This window comes from Delphinus delphis, chromosome 9, assembly GCF_949987515.2.
Source record: "Delphinus delphis chromosome 9, mDelDel1.2, whole genome shotgun sequence".
Lineage (NCBI taxonomy): Eukaryota > Metazoa > Chordata > Mammalia > Artiodactyla > Delphinidae > Delphinus > Delphinus delphis.
This window is the reverse complement of record NC_082691.1, coordinates 62,715,110-62,733,347: the sequence shown is the minus strand read 5'-3', so window position 1 is coordinate 62,733,347 and position 18,238 is coordinate 62,715,110. Positions and strand designations below refer to the sequence as shown.

The window sequence follows — 18,238 nt, the reverse complement described above, 5'->3', positions numbered from 1 at the left end:
CAATTATATTTAAACTTAGTACATCCTAAGACACAGGGTTGTGTTTTCTACAAGAATAGTGAGAGTCTTTAATGAGGATACATTGCTTTGAATTTTTTTTAAAAAAAGGTGCATAGAAGTAGAGAAATAAAAAGGTAAATAAATGCATAGCCCAAGACTGCTGTCTTCTCAAACCCAGACATGTGTGCTAAGCTCATCTCAAGAAGAGCTGCCATTAAATATCTGCTTTGAGATGTGAGGTCCTGAGGTTGAAGGCAAGATGACATGTAGATTATGGGACCTGAATTACAGTTAATTCATATTAATACAGTTAATTCATTAATTCTTGTTAATTTACTGAGGGCGGTTACAGTATGGATTCAGAGACCTCTGAGATTCCATAAAACACTACATATTAACACCAGTCTCAACTTTGTCCTCTAAACTGACAAGACATGTACTCTTTCACTGGTTACTCAGATTTTTGGAAGCAAATTACTCTTACGATTACTCTTATTCTTATGATTCTAGTTTGAATGGAGAAATTATAGAAGGCATTTCTGTGTTTGTTTTTTTCCTTCTGAAGCTGCACACAATATCCAGTAACAATGTGGGACTAGAGTTAACAGCATATTAGGCAAAGTTCAGAAGGCCCTTTATTGGAATTTTTATTCCAACGGGTTTGTGGTCTGGAACTAATGAAATCACTCCTCTGGTTCCCAGTGGTCTCATCTGTGATTTGTCTTTTGGAAGGTGGGAGGATTTAAAGGAAGGTTGAACCAGATTTTTTCCTTAGTGTCCTTCCCACATTAAATGTTCTACATTTCCTTCATTCTGTCCAAGGGTGCACATCAACACGTGCACACACGTGTGCCCCCTTAAGCTGTTCTATGAATACGCCAGCAGGTACCTTATTCAGCATATGGCTGTTTCCCTTACATGGTCATTGCTTGGCCTCACAGAGTAGTTCTCAAGGGGAACCGAAGGGCGTGAGAGGAACTAGAGCTGTACACGTGTGGCCATGCTGTATATACAAGAATGACTGCAAAATCATCCTTAATCGAGGGCTGATTTTGAGCCATTTTTCCAGAGGTTACTTTTCTAATATTAATGAAAGAATTTTCTCCAAATCTCCACTTCCCTTATCATATGCTTTTTTTGATTATTGCTTTTGTAATAATACTCCCTATAACTAGGAATATTTAATCTATAGCCAGAGGTAAATCATCACTAACTCATATAAGTTTGAGGTATTGAAGTGATTCCTTTTTTAAATTGTGAGAGAGTGAATATGAGAAATTACTTAAATATGTGAACATTTTTTCCCATTAAAGGAAAGCTTGTTTGCACAAACATAAGCTTGAATTGAAAGAAAATGTACCAGAGGCAATGTGAAAATAAGCATATTGAATTTCTTGCCAATTGGGAATGGAATGTTATCTCACTGGACTGGAACTATTTTTTAGCAATTATGATTCAGTAAATTATTTTTATTGACTTAATGTTTTAACCCAGATGCCATAAGCCATGGTAAGTAACCCACGTAGGAGAAATGTTGCCTGAGTTCTTAACTATAGATTTTAAATTGGACAGTTCAAATGGGAAATCTCAATGGGACTGTAGAATCGTTGAAAAAATTACATTTAGAAATTGGGTTATATTTCAGAATAAGGGCATATAGCCTCAGTGCTGATAGACCAGACCTTCTATGCTTTGCTAAAAGAGTAAGTTACATCTTCAGTTTTACAACCATTTTTTACAAAATCCAAGCCACTGCCTCAAGTCTTTTACAATGAAATATTGACTTTAAGGAAGTATAAGTTTGCCTCTTTGGTGAATACATTTTGAGATTCATTTCCTTAGTATTGCTGTATATTTTTCAAACATCTCCTATAATTCTTTTAATTTCCTCTGTGTTTGTGGTTGTTTCCCCGCTTTTATTTCCTATATCAGTGTCTTTTTCCTTTCTTCTGTATGAAATTAGCTAATCATTTGATTATTTGCTAATCTTCAGCTAATCTTTTTTATGTTATGATGTCAGTTACTGTTTTCATTTTTATTAATTCATTTCTTCTGCTTGAGTTTATTTTGTTCTTTTGCTAATTCCCTGAGTTGGATGCTCAATTCAACTATTTTCATTCTGCCTGTTTGATATTAGAAAATATAAGGCTAGGAGTTTGTGTTATCATGAATCTCGTAGGTTCTAATATGCAGGTGTTCACAATCCTTCTTTTCTAAATATTCTGTAATTTGGGTTTTGATTTCTCTTTTGCCCAAAAGTTGCTTCAGATGGAGATGTTTGTTTATGTAATTTTCCAGTGGTAATTTCCTTTGCTTTCTACTTTTGCAGTTAATTTGTGGCTTATTGAAATTTGATCAAAGGATTGTTTTCATTGTTTGGATCTTACTGTGAAACTCATTTGACACCTACTTTATAATCAATTTTTGTGAATGTTCATGGCTCTTGAAAAGTAGGTTTATTTTCTACTTACAGGGTATAAAATGCAAAGAACACCAAGCACATCCACCTTATTAATTATGTCATTTAGGTATTTTATATATTATTTTAAAAATTTTGATCTATCATGGGCTGACAGGTGTTTCTATTATTTTCATTTTCTATGTGGTATAGTTTTTGCTTCATGCATGTTGATTCTGTGTTATTTGTGTTCTTGGATATTCATAACTGTTAGATTTTCATAATTTACTGTACCTTTATCATAAAGCCCGCTTCTTTGTCTTATCTAATGCTTTTACCTAGAATTCAAATTCGGCTCATTTTAAGAAGAGACTCTTGTCTTTGCACAACTTTCTACACTAAACTTTTCAGAGACGCTTTGATTTGGGTGTGTCTTTTAAACACTGTATATAATTGAGGTTTTTCTATGAGTCAATCTAAGATTCTTTTATTATTTGAAACCAGCCATATTAACATCTATTGAAATGACAGGCATCTTTGCTCTTAGGTGCTGTCATATTTTATATTATGATTTCTGTTTTTGTGGCTTCTTTTTAAATCTTTCACTATATTGGTGGTACCTTCTGCTTTGTTATGTTTTTATTTCTTCTGATGACTTGAAAGTTTTATATTATGTTCTAGTGGCTAACGTGATAATGAAAACTTTACATCCTCTATTTATTTAGATAGTATCTATTGCCTCCCTGCAATATGTCCTCTTGCTGCTTCCCCAACACATCATTGTAACTTGCTTAATTCTTGTAGTCTGTTCCTTTGTTATTTAAATAGAGCTCTATTCCTTTATATATCAGGTTTAAATGGTATATTTGCACCCCCATTTTTAACGCGTAAGAAGGACAGCACTTATTCATAATTCCCAACACCTTTCCCGTTTTCCTTTCGTAATATAACTAATTCCTTGTTACTGTTTGTTGGCTATATTATTTCTAAATTCTTAATATTTTCTAAGTGAGCATTCTGTCTCATGTACTATATGCTGTTTACAAAACACACACCCAAAACAGTGTGACCCAGAAAAGTGGAAAATAAACAAATTTGGCAAAGGCATAATTCTCCAGTTGTTCTTGTCCTGGCTCTACTCAGTGCTGCCACTTCGGGCATGGTTGATCCATTCACCTATTCATTGGTCAAAGTTGTTCCTTGAGTGGTTTCTTCTAGAAGTGCTAAAAACCACATTTTTGTGTGTTTGCAAGTTTTTCTACTGCTGTTATAGTTGGGTCACAGTTTGTCCAGGTAAGACATTTTTTTGAATCAAACCTTCTTTCCCTGAGGTCTTTTTTAGATTTTGTTCAAATGTCTTCCACCTATGAATGTTGTTATGGGGAGGTTGGAGGCCATGCTAGAATTATTTCCACGTCTAGGTGATATGTCTTTTTGCTTATGTGCCCTAAGGATAATTTCTTTACCTGTGAAGCCCGGTGACATTACTAGGATATATTTCAATAATGAGTGTTCTATAATAGCTTTTCTTGGGACCTGGCGTGCTCTTTTTCTGTATAGATTCAAGTTACATTCATTAAATTTTTAATGATTTCCTTTTCCATTTGTTTTTGTTTCCTTCTTTAGGAAGAACAGTTATTCATATGTGACCTCTCTTGTTTTTCTTCCATGTCTGTTATTTTCCTTTAAATCTTCTTTAACTCTCTGATCAGTGGTATTTTGTTCAGTCCTGAACTCCATGTCCCTTACTGTGTTTTTATCCAGAATAACTCTCCTTTGTTTGGCTTCCAACACAATCTTCATTTATATGATGGTTCTGTTTTTCTTTTCCATAGCTTCCCTGAGCTCTGCTAGCTCCTGGTTCCCTAAGCCCTGGTTCTTGATAATTTCAGGAGTTTCTTTCGGATCATGGCAGTATGTTTGGTCATCACTTGGTGGCACTGTTTTTTCTGGTGAATGTTCCCTATCTGTTATTTTTATTTTTCTGTTCCTTTATTTATTTTTTTTCTTTTCATGTGAAGTAACTTTTCATAAGTTTTTTTTTCCTGGTACTGGTGATAGTGCTGCCTCCTCTTTCTCTCCCCCCTCTTTCTCCCCCGCTCTTTCTATCCCCCCTTTTTCTCCTACCCCTCTTTCTCCCCCTGCTCTTTCTACCCCACCTTTCTCCTCCCCCTCTTCTCATTCTCCTCCCTTCTTCCTTCTTCTTCTTCTTCATTTTATTATTATTTACCATCTTTGAGTGAAATGCATTATTTTTTGACCAACTATTTGCAAGAGATATGTGCCAGGGAGAAACTGGAACAGCAATATTCTAAGTTCCATGGTTTATTATAAGGCTTCTATGACATGGGGTGTGTGTGTGTGTGTGTGTGTGTGTTAGCCTTTACTTCTTCCTGGTCAAACAGTAGGCAACAGTTGTAGGACGGCTCACAGTTCAGTCTCTGTCATCCACCCACTTTCTTGCCATGCTTGTGTGTTTTCTCAGTCAACATTTTCTTCTCTACTATTCCTTGGAGCTAAATAGGGTGCAGAGTAGCTCCTCACACCAGCGCTTACTGTCTCTCTGGTTTTCCCATGTAATGGATGTGGGGTACTTTTCCTGTCTGAGTGAACTTTGGAAACCTCTATTCTTCAAGCTTTATCTGAGATCTGCAGCCATAGGCCTCTTATCTGGGCATCTTACCTCACCCCTCCCAGATATTCACAGCATTTTGCAGCCGTTCCTCACGTAGTTTTGATTTGAGATTACAGATTTCTCCTAATATTCATTTGTGTTTCTGTTGTTTGTCATTCTCCTGTTTTGAGAAGATAATTTCTGAGAGGGAAGGGCAAAGATGTCTTTACTATACTTATCTTAAACCCAAAATCATAATAATTTTCTCATACCTCATATTTGTAACTTCTTCCTCTGGGAAAGAAGAATGTACATTGCTGCATTTTGTTCAACTTGATGCTTTTGTTGCCTCCCCAATCAAATACCTTTTCTTCAGTCTACCTGGAAACACTCGCTTGAGATATCACCTAACAGTCTTTTGAAGCTCTTGCATTGAGAGATGCCGTCTGCCCTGTGAACTTCCAATACAGAAAGAACCTTTGTTTCTCTTAATTGGCTTGCTGCTTACAGATAGCTGCTGTAACAAACAAACACCCACATGTATAACAGTACACATAAAATGGAATTTTATCACCCACTCATGTAAAGTACCGACAAGTGTTTCTTGATTGGCAAATGGTTTACAATAAGCAGTGATTTTAGATCCAGACTCTACCATCTACATGGCTTCCATGGTGCTTATCTACATCAAGCAAGCAGAAGAAGGGAGGACATAGAAACATAGGCATAGGTGATTTTATAGGCCAGAACTGTGGTGGAAATACATCCCCTCTCCTCCTGTTTTATTATCTAGCACGAACTGGCACAGATTCTGGGAATCGTAGTCTAGCTACATGTGGACAGGAAATGGAGGGGGGGGTGGTTTGTGAACAACTAACTGCCTAATTGCTCTCCCAGCTTGCTTGTGATAAATGTCCAAGTGACCAAAGGAACTTGAGTGTTTCTAACCAAATTCATCTTTTCATTCGTTCAACTAACATTCCTTGTGTTCCTTTTGTAGATTGATTCTGTGACCTTATCAGTCAGTTATCTTAACCCCTACCACAAGAATGATAGTTATTTATTTTCTGGCACTGTCCTGGAAGAAAAAAAAATGAGTTCCTTTTAAAAAAATCCTTTGTGCTGACTGAGACTTTCCCCCTTTTTTGAAAATATTGACCTCTTTGACAAAGAGGAAGGTGTATGAATAATTCCACAAGGGCCAGTAGTTAAAGAGTTGTACAATATTTTATCAGTCAAGCTGGATTCACCTGTAGAAGTACATTCTTCTGTATTACTTTCTACATATTTTTTCCAATTTATAAATGTATCTGTCCTCCAGAGGGAATTCAGGGACCACTATCTTAAAATAGGTTTTTAGTAGTTGGTAGTAATAGTTAATTAAATCCAAAAGATGTAAGTGATGTGTGAATGTGGGTATGGACAAGTCCATGGGATAAGAAGTTGCTTAATATCATGTACTTTTTCAGTAATAAAATCCAAATTAATGCATACATCTTAATAGTCAAGTGGTTAGTGTTCTTCTAAGCCACACCCATTAAAATGCACCAACAAAACAACTTATATCCCTGCTTCATAAGGAATAAGAGTGGGTTTTATTTGTGTTAGCTGAGCTAGCCCACTAAACCAGCTACACAACAACAATTTATGTTATAAATACTCTTCCTTCTCGTCATACTGCCCAAGTAGAAATAGCTTTGGAGTAAGTTATTTTCATCATGCCACTTGAGAGATAGAGCAGCCCTCAGCAAGGCATACTCAGAAACAGAGGGACGATTGTGTCCCATGGGCTGTTCATACAGGAAAGAGTACAGAAGGAACTAAGCCACTTCAGGACTGTTCCTGAGACCCTTGGATGTCCCCAGCGCCCATTGTGACCCCCACTGTTCAGCTTCCTCAGACGCCCATTCCTTTTCCTTCTTTTCAATAGATCTTAAATGTGCATGTGAACTAGCATCCTTTCTCTTTGGTAACATGCCTTAGAAAGAAAAAGCATTCAGTTTTTGAACTTTGATTGTCGAATTAGGTTATTACTCTTTATTTACTATAGGTTCATTGGCCACATTTATTCTAATCAGAGTGTAACAATTAAATGTAACAAGTTCACTAAAAATTTCTCAGATCCTCACTTAGATGGTAGAAATATCTACTGGGAAACAATAATTGTTCTTTTAATTCATTTATATACATTTTGTCACTTAATCTTCATTGTTACTTGATGACATAAGGATTATTATCCCACATTTGAATTGAATGTGTGGGGCTTCCCTGGTGGCGCAGTGGTTAAGAATCCACCTGCCAATGCAGGGGACACGGGTTTGAGCCCTGGTCCGGGAAGATCCCACATACTGCGGAGCAACAAAGCCCGTGCACCACAACTACTGAGCCTGCACTCCAGAGCCTGCGAGCCACAACTACTGAGCCTGTGCACCTAGAGCCCGTGCTCCACAACAAGAGAAGCCACTGCAATGAGAACCCCGCGCACTGCACCGCACCGCATCAAAGTAGCCCCCGCTCGCCCCAACTAGAGAAAGCCTGTGTGCAGCAACGAAGACCCAAACACAGCCAAATAAATAAATAAATAAATTTCTTTAAAAAAAATAGAAATGTGGAGAGGGAATATAAACTTCCTATGATCACACAGGTGGCGAGAGCAAGGCCAGATTCAAGCCCAAGTCAGTAGCCATTAACCTGGGCAGATTCTTTTCTGTTAAATTGAATCAGCACAACTTTGCGGCTCTCAGAAGGGTGACACATTTTCCCTTTCCTCTGGGCGTGTGACTGAAGTATTGCGCTCTGGTTCAGAACGGTTTTTAAAAATCATCTCCATCACTATTTAGACTTTCCATAGCACTTGCTTATTATAGTCTTGCTTTTTGGTGAGACTGAGAACATATTGGCCAGAGAATCATGTTTTATTATTGTCTAACTTGATAAACACAAACAATTATTTACTTTGCTTCTTTTTCATTCTACTTTTCATCGTCACTGAGCCCTGCAGTGAAGACCCCAGAAGCACTTATTCCAGCTGTTTATGGCTTTAGGTAGCACTTGGAGAATGAGTCCAAATCAGTCCAATTAGCATTGGTGTCTTAGACACTCCCCACAACTGGGAGGGGCTTGCTGGCTCAAGAAAGGCCAGCACAGGGCAGGTCAGCACAGGGCAACTGGAGAGCACACAAGAATTCTGACTGCTGTGCTGGCTCTAGGCCACAGGACGCGTTGCTTTTCTTGTTTTCCTTGGGGGACCTATTGCTTTCTGATGAGGCTTTCTATACAGCAGCATGCCCCTTTGCAGTTGGATGGAATGATTGGATCCCGGAGGGCTTCAGCCTCTGGGTGTCTTGTATGCAGAGGAGCAGGTCCCAAAAGGACATATTACATAATGTAATGGGAATAATTAAAATAAAGACCAGTGGCCTTTGTGGCAGCTGGAGTTGTGAAATAAAATCTGGGCAGCTCAGCCTGTTGTTGTTAATTTACTTTGACCTCCTGTTTTTCTAGGGTGATAGAGAAGCCGAGCTGGGGCTACCTTTTTCTCCTCTGTGTGACCGAAAGTCCACCATGGTTGCCCAGTCACAAGTAGGTACGTGTTTGCCAATCCATTGGATGGAACGAGAAACCAGAAAGGAGTGTCTGGAAGTAAGCACAGATGCTCCCAGTGGTTCTTCAGCTGGGAACCTGGCTCCATTCTGCTTGCTGTGCTCATGGCTTTGGCTGGTTGAGCTGATGGAGCAGCTCTCCCCATCCTTCTCCCGGAGTGTAGCTGGTTCCCAGGAAGATTAGACAGTGACACTCTGCTGTCTCCATCATTCCCTGCCAAGAGAAAAAGGGACCTTAACACTAAGGCAATGACAAGAACTAGTGGTGGGAAGCCATGCTATTTCAGTCTCTCCATTCTACATGCAATACCAGAAGTTTCCTCAGTGATGCTTCCTCTAGCCCTGTTTCCAGGACAGCACCATTTCCTGGATGACCCTACTTCCAGGAATGGCTCTTTTAAAATGTTTCCTTCCCCTTCCTCTTTCCTCCCTTCCTTCCTCCTCTCTCCCTCCCTCCCTCCTCCCTCCCTTCCTTCCTTCCTTAAAAATAAAATTTAGCACTTTTTTTTTGGTAAAGATAACTTTTACACTGCTAATAACCATAATATATGGGCTTTACAGAATTCTTCAGGTGTGAGGGAGGGTACCAGTGCCAAACATAAATTAAATGTCGTCAGTGATCTCCACCTTGGAAGAGTCTGAAATCATTCAAAAAATAAATTCAACAAAGATTTATTGATTTTTTTCTACTTGTGTTTTGGGGACTTATTAATTTTTTTCATATTAATATATTGAGTTCCTGTTAGGTGTAGGACACTGCTAGGCACTGTAACAGATGTTATAAAAAAAACAAAGACAAATTATACATGGTGTCTGCTCCCAAAGGCATTGAACCAGTATTGGGTGGTAGGCAAGAGATTGAGAAAACAAAATCTATTAGATTGTTACAATGCTAAGGTAGAGATTGTACATGGTACAATGAGATACAGAACAGAGTGTGTGAACATTAGACCCAGAAAGACTTGTTTAAAGGTAATGTTTGAGTTGAGTCCTAGGAGATAAGTAGGCAGTGTCTAGGCAAATGGTGATATGTGTTAGAGGTGGATAGGCGTGGGTGGAAGGAAATTGCAGACAAGGACCAGCATATACTAAACAAGGAAATTTAAAACAGTATAGTATTGTCAGGGAATTAATTACAAATAGTTCCATTTGGCTGGAGCAGTAGGTAGGGAGTAGGATGTGGTGAGGGACATGTTTAGAGAGAAAATCAGGTCCAGGTTAGGAATAGCGTGTGCTTATACTTTCCTGTAGGAAATGAGGGCACAGCTAAAGAATTTTAAGTAAGGTTAAAACTATATATAAATTGATGTTTTAGAGTAAGAATCAGCAAACTATAGCCTGTGGGCCAAATCTGTCCAACTGCTTGGTCTTGTGAATAAAGATTTATTACAACACAGTTAAGCTCATTCATTTGCATATTGTCTATGGCCGCTTTTGCACTACAGTGGCAGAGTTAAGCAGTTGTATGACAAACTCCTTGGTTTAGGTTTTGTATGTGGCCCACAAAACCTAAAATATTACTATCTGGCCCTTTACAGAAAAGGTTTGCCAGTCCCTGCTTTAGAAAGATTTCTCTCTCAGTAGTATGGAGGATTAATTGGAGGGTTTTGAGTAAGACTAGAGGCAAGGGCTCCAGCTGGTGCTTTCTGCAATGTTACAGGGAGGAGATGTTGAGTATCAGAACTAAGGCAATACAGGAGAGAGGTAGCATATAAAACATTAAGGATTCAGCTGGATGCAAGGCTAAGATAAAGGCAGCAATCTAGGTTGAGTGGTTGAGCCATGTCCTATTTACAAGGACTGGAGGGAAAGCTGATGAGTTTGTTTGGGTTTGGACATGTTGAATGAATTTAACTTGTGAGAAAAAAAAAAAGGTGAAAATACTGTCATCAAACACTTCAATTTCAGCTTAAAATTATACTGCAATTAACTGCAATTCAAATTTGGGTATCAGTGTTTCTTTATCAGGACACTATTGGTATTTGCTTGGGACAATTCTTGTCTTGCCAATTATGTTACAGGATTTTTAGCATCCTTCACTGCTGGGCGTTGAATGCCAGTATCACTTCCACCTTGGTCACTGTAAAAACCAAATAAGCATTTGTATGTTTCCAAACACTGTATTTCCTTTGACTGGTCTCTAGTTTCATGTGGCTGTGTAATGAGTTATCACCCTTAGTTCCAGATCCTGTATTTTCTCCTGATGTGTCACAGAACACTGGGGTATTTTTGAACTGTTGAGACAGTCAGTCTAGCCCAGCATCAATTATCTCCTCAGCATGGCGATCTCTCAAAGGTATAGTTCCAGATCTGACCCTTCTCCTAGTTTCCAACCCTGTTTCTTCCAATTCTTCTGACCCTCTTCCATCTGGATAGGTGCCTGGTACCTCAAGTCAGCAAATCTAAGACCAAGCCCACCGTCTTCCTCCCCAGTCACATTCTCCCCCGTTGTCCCTGTTCTCTCTGCCTTCCTGTTGGAAGTCTCTGACAGATCGCACCTAGAGGCAGGACCGCCTCCCACTGTGCATGTGTCTGTGCCTCCACCACACTCTCACCTTAAAATGGCACTGGATCCTGCCTTCCTTACCTTGCCTTTGAGCTATTGCAACAGCTTCTAAAATGAGTTTCCCAGCCTCAGCCCCTATGGCTCTCTCCCTTCCCATCCATCTTGCCAGATTAACTCTCCCAAGTAACATCAGAAAAAAATCTTATTACAATGCTGCCCAGACATCTCAAGGGGCTCCTAGTGCCTATCTAAATCCTAACCTTTAGCCTGATACGTAAGAACCTCCCTCCTGAGCTGATAATGACCTGCCTCCCCAGGCTTTCCCTTTCTGACTTCAAAAGAATCCCTAAGCCCCAGTCATTCTCCAGACACTTCCTGCACTTTTCCCTATCCTTGTCACTTTGCTTATTTCACCCCCTGCATCTAGAATGAATACCCTTAAGGGCTCAGCTCAAACATCACAACCTCCATGATGCTGTTTGCAGCCTTCTCGGTGCAAGGGAAAATATCCTCCCTCCCTTACCTTCTCAGGAGCCTTTATTTGGCCTTCTCCTTTAGCCCTTTCCATTTTTGTGCTCATTTAATTCCTCCTATAACCTTCCTAGGGCAGGCAGGTTGTGTTACACAGCTTAGTCTTTTATGCAGCACCTATTACATCGTTTTTTTACATAGTAGATGTTGAACTTGCATTTTTAAGCATTTTATTGAACTGTCTCCTAAAAAGTTATAGGAAGGTTATGTAGGAGAAATGGAACTGACTCCTGATATTCAAAGCAAGGAATATATTAAATGATTAAGACCAACCTAGTCTCTCCTAATCTGATCTGGCACTCCTATGAAGATGAATTTTAAAAGAAAGATACAACCCATCAGTTGGCATGGGAACATATGGAAAGGCCCAAGTTAATATGCAGTTCCTCTGAAGTTTTGCTGTTTCTCTTCAGGCTTCATTGATTTCATTGTGGAACCCACCTTCACTGTGCTCACGGACATGACAGAAAAGATCTTGAGTCCACTAATTGATGAAACCTCTCAAACTGGTGGGACAGGACAGAGGCGTTCAAGGTCAGTGCTGAATCTTGAAAGCTGGGGGTCAGGGTGGCCTGTCCATGGGGATAGACTTCTTCTGGAAGGGATGGGGGTGGTACTTCATAATTTTGTTCATCCTACCTCCTCCTTATAAAAGATAAAAGGAGGGGCTTCTCTGGTGGCGCAGTGGTTGAGAGTCCGCCTGCCGATGCAGGGGACGCGGGTTCGTGCCCCGGTCCGGGAAGATCCCACGTACCGCGGAGCGGCTTGGCCCGTGAGCCATGGCCGCTGGGCCTGCGCGTCTGGAGCCTGTGCTCTGCAACGAGAAAGGCCACAACAGTGAGAGGCCCGCGTACCAAAAAAAAAAAAAAAGATAAAAGGAGGACTCAAAGTTGTACTCTCTGTACTCTCCAGGCTGGCCTGTAAGGGGATGACCAGGGTCTAGGTGATGACCAGCAGGTTCCCAGTACCAACCCCCCACCCCGCATTCTCTCTTTTGGCGGCTTTGCTCTCAACAGCATCAGTCACTGCACTTTACCTGCTGTGCCCAGAGGGTCCTTGCTCCCCATACTCCAAAAAGAAAGTACCACTGATCAGAGTTATCACAAGAAGTGAAACTGACTCTCATTTCTAGGTTCAGGAAGAAAATAGAAAAAAACTGAAATTTTAAATCACCTTCTGCCACAACTTCACTATATTGAGGGTAGTTTAGTAGTCAAATAGCACAGCGTCTGGAGGCACAATCCTGGCTTAAACATCCTGATTCCATTACTTATTAGCTGTGCCACATCTCAGGCAAGTTGCCTCAGTTTCCCCATCTGAGAAAGCATGGATTCTACTCATAGGTTACTGGGAGGATTAAATGAATTATTTAATCTCCGTAAAGCCCTTATAACAGGGTCCAGCACAGGGGAAGTGTCAGCTACAATAAAGCTAACGCTCGGTCTTTACTAGTCGTATTACCAGTAGTACAACTCTCCCCTCCTCCTCGTCCATGCAAAACCTTGGGCTTTGTCATAAAGGAGAGAAATGTAATGAAGAAAAAGAAGAAAAGAGCAAGAGAAGGAGTAAATAAGAGGAAGAAAGGCAAGAAGAATATTAGGACAGTGGGACCCCAGGGATGCTTAAGATGGAGGGACCCAGTCAAGGCTGCTAACAAGGAGGACAGAAGCCCCCTGCCAGAGTCCCACAGCTCCACAGCTCTGCCGGCGCTGGGCTGAGACCTGCCCTACTTATCTAGTCAGTCTTGGTTGTCTTTCAGTGGATTTGCATTTGTGTCAGTCACTACTGTAGCTCCTTGGGAGTGTGTGATACTTTAAAGTTTCCCAGAAGGATGGTCCTTCCTATATTATAATATTATATATATTACTGTATTCCCTATGTTCAAAGCTTAAAATGATACCATCTTTAAAAAGGTCTCCTGCATGACCGATCTCCCACAATCTCCATGCTGTCTGTGCCTCTCCACCTTCCCCAGGAACATAAGGAAATCACCTTACTCGGGCCTTGGGGATCCTGAGATCAGAGGATCTTGACTTCAGGGGGAGGGAGAGCTGGAAAGAAAGAGGACCAAGTGACTGGGTAACTTGGAAAAGTGGTCAGTGTGGAGGCAGGTGGGTGAACTGTGGAACCAAGTAGCAGTCAAGTTTAAATGCATTGATTTCCGAAAGTCAAAGGCAGAGAATTCTTGTGTGGGGGAACCTAGTCATATGGAAAAAGAACATCTGAACTATGGGGACTGTGGGGACCATCAGTAGTCATGAGGCTGAAATCTTGGGGTTTTGTTTTCCTGCTGAATATGGAGACTTTCCCAGCTGTTGAATATGGAAAATAGGAATTACAAAGCTCAGGCCCCAGGAATTTCACACAGCGAAATTGAGTGTCAACTGAGTGTTAACCACTCTTCTCTTAGGCTTGTTTATATCGGCACACATTTTCCAAACACTAACCCTCCTCTTCCGTATGTTGTGGGGTTTTTTTGAATTTTTTATTTTATTTACTTTTTTATACAGCAGGTTCTTATTAGTTATCTATTTTATACATATTAGTGTATGTATGTCAATCCCAATCTCCCAATTCTTCCGTATGGTTTTTTTTTGTCCTCCAGTTTGAACAACATCAGTTCGGCAGATGCAAAGCGATCAGGTGTCAAGAGCTCTGGCTCAGAAGGAAGTGCCCCAATCAACAATTCGGTCATCCCTGTTGACTGTAAGAGTTTTAAAGCCACTTGGACTGAGGTGGTGCACGTCAATCGGGAGAGATGGAGGGCCAAGGTGCCCAAAGGTAACGTGCTGCTGGGGAATATTATCCAGACCACTCAGACCCGCTTACAAAGCAAGGCACTGCCGCCCGTGATTTATAGGTGTTGCAAATGAAGCACAAACTCAGGATATAAATTCAAATCGCTGAATGTTAGGATCGACCATCTTTTGATCTTCATTATATCGAACACTCAGTGCACGAGAGAATGAGGCTGACCACCAGGCTTCCCGACAGCGTGACCTTTGTGCTATATGACCAGACTCTTCTCGAAATGAAGATTCTACAGAGAATGGGTGTTGCTATTTCTTGGTTTCTGCTAGGCCATTTTGTCATTCTTATTTCATGTCATGCGGCACATTTATGAGGCCTTTATTCCTTCTTTTATCTAAATGAAGCCTAGCCAGTAGCCACTTCGGCCATTATGTTGGGATAGAAGGGGCTTTAATCGCCTTACATGCATTTTTATCTTTCATGTTCTCAATTTCCCTTCAGCCATTACTCAGGCTAACCTTCTAAGATGAAGGTAATGTGCAGGTTAACAGAAATTTGAAGACAGAAAAGTCATCACTCTTGATACTAGAAACAAACAAACAAAAAAACCCTGAAATCTGTTTTTCTGAAATTCATTTTCTCATATGCATGTTTGTGTTTATTGAGCATGTGCTACATGATTCGTACATACTGCATGCTCATGCTATAGTCTAGGTAGGAACACATCCCTGAGGTAAGTCTTAGGAAGCTGTGATGCCTGATTCCAGAGAGGGCACAGGCGTGGATGGCTCTAGAGCCCAGCAAGGAGACTGATCTCAATGGGGTTTGTGGAGGTGAGCCTTCAATAACAGTCAGGTTTCGCCAACATCTATTGAATGCCTACCGTATGCCAGGCTCTGTACTCTGTGTTATTCACAGAGGTGAATAACAGACATCCTTGTCCTCAGAGCTCACGGTCTCCTGGGTGGGGTGGGGAGGCATTTGTACAGAGTTTCTTTCAAAGTAAGAATGGGAGTTCAGTTAAAGCTTTGCACTCATCGCCAGCACCTACCGGCCCCGAGCCCCAGACACTCATTATAGGCAAGGAAAGTTTTATCTCCGGTCACAGCATCCCACACTTGTATCCACCCAGTGTCTGCACAAGTGAGAAGAAGAGTAGGAGTAGACAGGCACAGCACGTTCTGGCAGTCTTGGTCCTCAAACATTGGGGGCAGGGGGCTGCTTCTAGTGTGGAAGAGATAAGACCTCACTGCTGGAATTATTCAAAGGCCAGCACTGTGTCCTGTCCAAGTGGCTGTTCAGTTCAGGTGGGGCAAAGGGTTTATCTTTATGACTCTTTTAAGGCATAATTGGGCCCTTATCATTTGGGGACAGAGGTTGCATCCTGAGCTCTGGAGGGAGCCAACGCCTCTTCCATATTTTAGGTGTGGCCTCTCACAGTCTATTCAGATGCTTTAAACATTGAAATCCTCCCTGTTGGCAGGCACTGCAAGCAGCAGTGGTAGCTACTGCATCATTTCAAAGAAGCACTCGTCTTTTTTGTTTTGTTTTGTTTTTTTTGCGGTACGCGGGCCTCTCACTGCTGTGGCCTCTCCCGTTGCGTAGCACAGGCTCCGGACGCAAAGGCTCAGCGGCCGTGGCTCACGGGCCCAGCCACTCCGTGGCACGTGGGATCTTCCCGGACGGGGGCACGAACCCGTGTCCCCTGCATCGGCAGGCGGACTCCCAACCACTGCGCCACCAGGGAAGGCCCCAAAGAAGCCCTCTCTTATAATCAATTACACTCGTTACACTTGAAAATTCAGTTCCTGACAGCACTCAGTTGAAAGTGGTACTTCAAAATAATTTGTCTGCAATTGTGTGGCTTACTAAAATTACCCTCTGAAACTAATCACCTGGGGGAGCATTAGACAGTTTCTTTTCTAGGAGAAAATTGGCCCTTTAAAAAGAACAGATAAATAAGCACTAATAGTTTTTAAATATGTGAGGTGTGCTGATAGAGATAGTCTTAAGCTAACTTGTCCCTAACCTTGGTCGGGGTGCTTGAGAAGGCATCTTGTAGCTTGGATTTGAAGGATGCCTGGGGTTGAGCCATGAATTTGGAAAGGGAGAACAAGGAAAAAGGGGTAGACAAAGGCACACATGTATTTCGTGGGAGGATAGTTTGGGTATCAGAGCAAAAGCTGGGAAAAGAGAGAGTTGAATCCCTACTTGCCCTGTGCTCTTTGGCAAATTCAGACAGAGCCTTTGAGAAAAATTCCCTTTGGGGGATGATAATAGACATCGCAGAGTTGATGAAAAGAACAGAAATTACATATGTAAAGCACTGAGAACAGAGCCTGCACATGGTTAGTGCCTGATAAGTAGTAGCTGTTATTTTGAAAAACTGGAAAAGAAAGTTAGAAGTTTGAATGCATAGTTAAGAAGGTGGTGGTCAAAATGCCCACCTATAATTAATATTTTATAACATTTTCAGCTTCCCAATAATGCCGTTGGCTGGTTGGCTGGTATTAAGAAATTCAGTTTGCATCTGTTTTTCCATTGGTGGTTGGTTTGTGCTATACTATTCCAGGCTGTTTTGCTCATGACTCTTTTTTACCAGAAAACCCTGATTTCAGCAAAGGCTGCCCTGCATGGGGCACTTAAATATATGTTGTTATTAAATTGATCAGAAATGGAATTGGATCTAAAGTTTTAGTTTTATTAATCAAACTGATTTACAGAGCTAGCTAGGCCAGAACGCATAGTTGTTAGGAAAAATTGAATCAGTAATTTTTTTATAGCTCTTAGGGCTGAAAATCGTTATTCCCAAACAAAGATGTGTAGGTATAACAGTTTGCAAGTCTGATAAATATTCATCAGTTTCCATTCAGGATTTAATACTTTTTAAACATTTTTTTCTGGTGTAAGAATAGTAGGTGTTTAGGTTACCATGCTGAAATATAAACAAAATATATAAAGAAGAAAATAAAAATCACTCATAACCTCTCCAGCCAAATATAACAACTGTTGAAATTCTGATGTAATTCTTTTTAATTCGATTTTCAATGCATATTTATAAGTCAAAATTTCCCCTTAAGTTGAGATTATAGTGTATGTAATATAGTATTTTCCTTCTCTATTTCTATTTTGAAGATTTTATTCTGATACTGAATATTCTTAGAAAATATGATGTAAATGGCTACGTTGTTTGGAATACCATAGTTGAACCATTTCTCTGTTACTGAGCATTTTGGTTTCTAGTTCTTCATTATTGTATATAACATGGTTATGAACATACAAGTTCAGCAGTCTTTGAGCCTACATCTGATTATTTAGGGTAAATTTCTAGATATGGAATTCCTCTGTCAAAGTAGATGAAAAATTCTAAAGCTCTTGATGTATATCATCAAATTTCTTTCAGGAAAGTTTTTTTTTTAAACCGTGTTCTCTTTCAGTGGAAGTGTAGTGAGAGTGCCATTTCCCTATATTTTCCCCCTTTATTTTTCTCATTGGGCTGTTTATATTTTTATTGCTGATTAATAATAACTTTTTATATATTAAGAATAGTAACTCTTCAGTTGACATACTGTCTTGCAGTTTCTGCCCTGCCTCTGTCCAGTTAGTTTGTCATATATTATACCTTTTAACTTTGTTTGGTTTTTTAAAATATATCCTATTTTTATTTTACTACAGATTATCTTCATATTTTTTATTGAATTATGTCTCTATCAAGGTAAATATGAAATAGTATATAATGATACTCCTTTGCAAGTGCTGAGAAGTTTATTGAGTTTTTAAAAATTTCCTCCATTGTCACTCAGTTTTTATTGAAACAATAAAAGATTTTCAACCTA

At 40.2% G+C, this 18,238-nt stretch overlaps 1 protein-coding gene across 1 annotated transcript in view; it reads left to right on the top strand.

The window, feature by feature from the left end:
• Positions 1-18,238, top strand: part of PDE1C (phosphodiesterase 1C) — a 260,300-nt gene that overhangs the window by 193,180 nt on the left and 48,882 nt on the right. The window contains exons 12-14 of the mRNA XM_060019937.1: positions 8,517-8,598; positions 12,065-12,185; positions 14,257-14,432. Of these exons, the coding sequence (XP_059875920.1) occupies positions 8,517-8,598; positions 12,065-12,185; positions 14,257-14,432 (379 nt within the window). The remainder of the gene's footprint in view (positions 1-8,516; positions 8,599-12,064; positions 12,186-14,256; positions 14,433-18,238) is intronic.